The sequence below is a fragment of the Arachis ipaensis genome, chromosome B08, assembly GCF_000816755.2.
Source record: "Arachis ipaensis cultivar K30076 chromosome B08, Araip1.1, whole genome shotgun sequence".
Lineage (NCBI taxonomy): Eukaryota > Viridiplantae > Streptophyta > Magnoliopsida > Fabales > Fabaceae > Arachis > Arachis ipaensis.
Genome location: NC_029792.2, coordinates 127,071,358 through 127,074,509, shown reverse-complemented (window position 1 = coordinate 127,074,509; position 3,152 = coordinate 127,071,358). Strand labels below are relative to the sequence as shown.

The window sequence follows — 3,152 nt, the reverse complement described above, 5'->3', positions numbered from 1 at the left end:
TTTAAATACTGTTCAAATCAAAATATAATATATTTTTTGAAATATTAGTATTTAGATTAGACTTCTCTACTATAACAAAATTATAAAATGATAAATTGATTACCTTTAAATCAATAATTTTAGGATTTTATTTTTAAGAATACAAAAGTGAAAATAATGTACATACAATAAGAAATTGTATATATCTCTTCAATTTAGAAGAGAAACAGGCATATACTACTATATTTTTTATGATGAGAACAATTTTAATTACTATTAATGTAAAATAATTTACATCGTCAAGAGAAATAACAAAAAGACGCAGATCCAAATTTTTTTTGTAGCAAAAAAAATTATTTCAATAGCTTATCTAAATACTTTCTATAATTATTTGTAGAAAAGGGAAAACGGTGAGTGGTTAGTAGTTACAACGGCAAAACGAATCGTTTTGTATTTTCAGAGTGAGAAGTAGCGAAGCGAACAAAACAGAGTCTACACTGTATACTGTATGAAGTTTCCACCACCACCATCGCCATCTTCTTCTTCCACCATCACCTTGAAATTAGGGTTTTGCAGAGCTTAATTCTTCACTAACAATGCATTCGAGATCTAATATTTCGATTTTCTGAAATTCCAATTTTTCACTCATCACAATATCGCAATTGCTCCACTGCACTTTCGCCAACTGCCGAAATTGACCGAATTGGGCGATAACTTAATCCTTGATTGCTTCCCATTCTTATTTGTAGGTTTGATTTTTGATTTCGCGGTCTATTTGAGCTTAGATCTCGTCCAAACTTATGATTTTTTTTATTGCTCTGTTTCTGATTTTGATTATAATATCGTCGTGTAATGCTTTTGAGTTCTTGCCATTCTTGCAGGGATTGTATAATGGCAACCACTGCTTGTTTCATCATTGTTAGCAGAAATGATATTCCTATTTATGAAGCTGAAGTTGGAGTAGCTGCTAAAGTATGATTCTTTCCTCTCCTTTTTTTTATGCTAAAGTTTAAGAATGTATTTATTTATTTTTATGGTTAGAATCTAGATATTTGTCATTCAGACTATAGAAGTGGTTATTCATATGATTCAAGAGGTTCATTGATGGTTGAAAATGTTATGGAGGAGTTTAATTTACATAATAATTTGTTTTAATGAATTAATGTACAGGCTTATTTGAATAATTGAATCTCTTGCATTACTTGGTTTGTGTCATTTTGGAAAGAAGGGAATATCGTTCTTCCAAAATATTCATCGTTTGTGATCCTGTGTTACTCTATGACAGAGAGAGGATGCTGCTCAGCTGCATCAGTTTATCCTGCATGCTGCTCTCGATATTGTTCAGGACCTAGCGTGGACTACTAGCGCTATGTGAGTTACAAGTTGATACAGAATTCCATTTTAAATAAGAAAATTTGATCTTATGATTATCCTTTTTTGGTTGTGCACTGCTTTTATTTGTAATGTTCTTTTACTCAGCAGCTTATTTCTTAACATTCTTGATATAGGTACTTGAAATCGGTAGACAGGTTTAATGATCTGGTGGTCTCAGTATATGTCACAGCTGGTCATATCCTTTATTGAGAAGTATTTTATATTTGAGATAAAAACTATATTGCTCCTCTGATAACAAAAAAATTGTTGTTCTTTTATTTTCATATGATGAAGTACTGAGGAATTTAACTTTTAGAACTAACCATTTTCCTAGTGTGTATAGCTATACATTCTCTCTACCCTGAACTCCCTTGCCTAGGGGAACAAAATGGAAGAGCCAATGCACAATAGTGAAGAACTTTATAAACTTAATTGCACAAACTCTTTAAAGAATTTATGTTTTCTCTAATATTTTCCTTGACGCATCATACATACCCGTTTTATGTTGCTTCATGACTCTCGTAATGATGATGGCATTAAGAGCTTCTTTCAAGAGGTGCACGAACTTTACATAAAGGTAATCTACTTTTTCTTGTCACACTAGGCTATACCTTAATTCATAAAATCTTTCCTTGTTTTATTTGTTAATTAGTTTGATAATGTCAAAATCCTCTCAGTCATGTTCTTATTCTGTGAAAATTGCATCTCTCGAAATGTGAACATGAAACAGTTTTTGTTCTTGTTATGAATAAAAGAGTAAAAGTTACATTTGTATTAAATTGGTGAAACTCAACATAAATCATTGCAGATTTTTTCACAATAAAAGAATAAACTTATTGTTGCCATTTTTCTTTCTGGATTTATTGATGTTTTTTCCAATCAGTGTTTCAATATTTCATTGCAATAGACCCTATACTCTTATTTCCTTTACATACTTTGTAAATTACTTTGCATTAAAAGAGTGGATTTTCATAGATGTTTGCCAAATTTCATTTCTACCTTTCTCTAGTACAGGTGCTTTGTGCAGGAATCAGCATCCTGATAAATAAGTTTAGTTGTTTGGTTTTCAGCCAGAGAAATTATTCTTATACCCATTGTTCCTGGGATACTAAGTCGACGCACTCCCCTTCAACATTGGATTGGATGTGGATGTTGCTGTGGTGTCTAAGGAAGAATGGGTACTGATAACACAGCTGAACTTGGAAGTTGCTATCCTTTTGATTCAATGTTGAAGATGAATATGCTGATATTTGATATTTTTTCCCCTCGAAACTAAACTCGTCATATTTTATGGATTATCGAAATTGCAGACACTTCTTAATCCCCTGTACTTGCCTGGCTCCCGGATCACATCATCACATTTTGACACGAAAGTCCGAGCTCTTGCCCGAAAATATTTGTAGAGTCCACCAGCTAGCTCATAAGCATTGAGTCTGGATCTGACCCCTACCTTGTTCAATTCTCTTTGTTATCCCCTACAAGATTTGGCACAAAGGTTACATTTGGTGTTTGCCTGAAATGTTTGTGTACACAAGTCATTAGCGAAGATGGCTATGTTTGTTGACAAAAGCTGTTGGATTGCTAGTGCTACCATTTGTAATACATACTAATCAATCTTGTACTTTATGATCGAATATTTGTTTTTAAGTGGTAAAGTATTATATTTTGTTACATTGATTTCAAAATTATTGTCTATTTTAGATGAATATTAAGTTGTTTTTTAATTATGTTTCAAATTAAACTTTTTTTTCTTCTTTCTCCTCCTCTGATGCTTGGTTTTTTCTCCCCTTGTTTCTCTT

At 32.1% G+C, this 3,152-nt stretch overlaps 1 protein-coding gene across 5 annotated transcripts; it reads left to right on the top strand.

The window, feature by feature from the left end:
• On the top strand, positions 356-3,026 carry LOC107614079 (trafficking protein particle complex subunit 2). Of its 5 annotated transcripts, none has more exons than XM_021110115.1 (7): positions 356-724; positions 861-951; positions 1,265-1,350; positions 1,488-1,549; positions 1,845-1,930; positions 2,368-2,531; positions 2,664-2,792. In XM_021110115.1, the coding sequence occupies exons 2-7, from the start codon at positions 871-873 to the stop codon at positions 2,782-2,784; spliced, it is 600 nt and encodes a 199-aa protein (XP_020965774.1). In that variant the 5' UTR covers positions 356-724; positions 861-870; the 3' UTR covers positions 2,785-2,792. The 5 variants fall into 5 exon arrangements, 3 of the variants coding, with proteins under 3 accessions (XP_020965774.1, XP_020965773.1, XP_016171794.1); XM_021110114.1 differs by having other exon boundaries at positions 357-728; XR_001614260.2 differs by having other exon boundaries at positions 358-728; positions 2,424-2,531.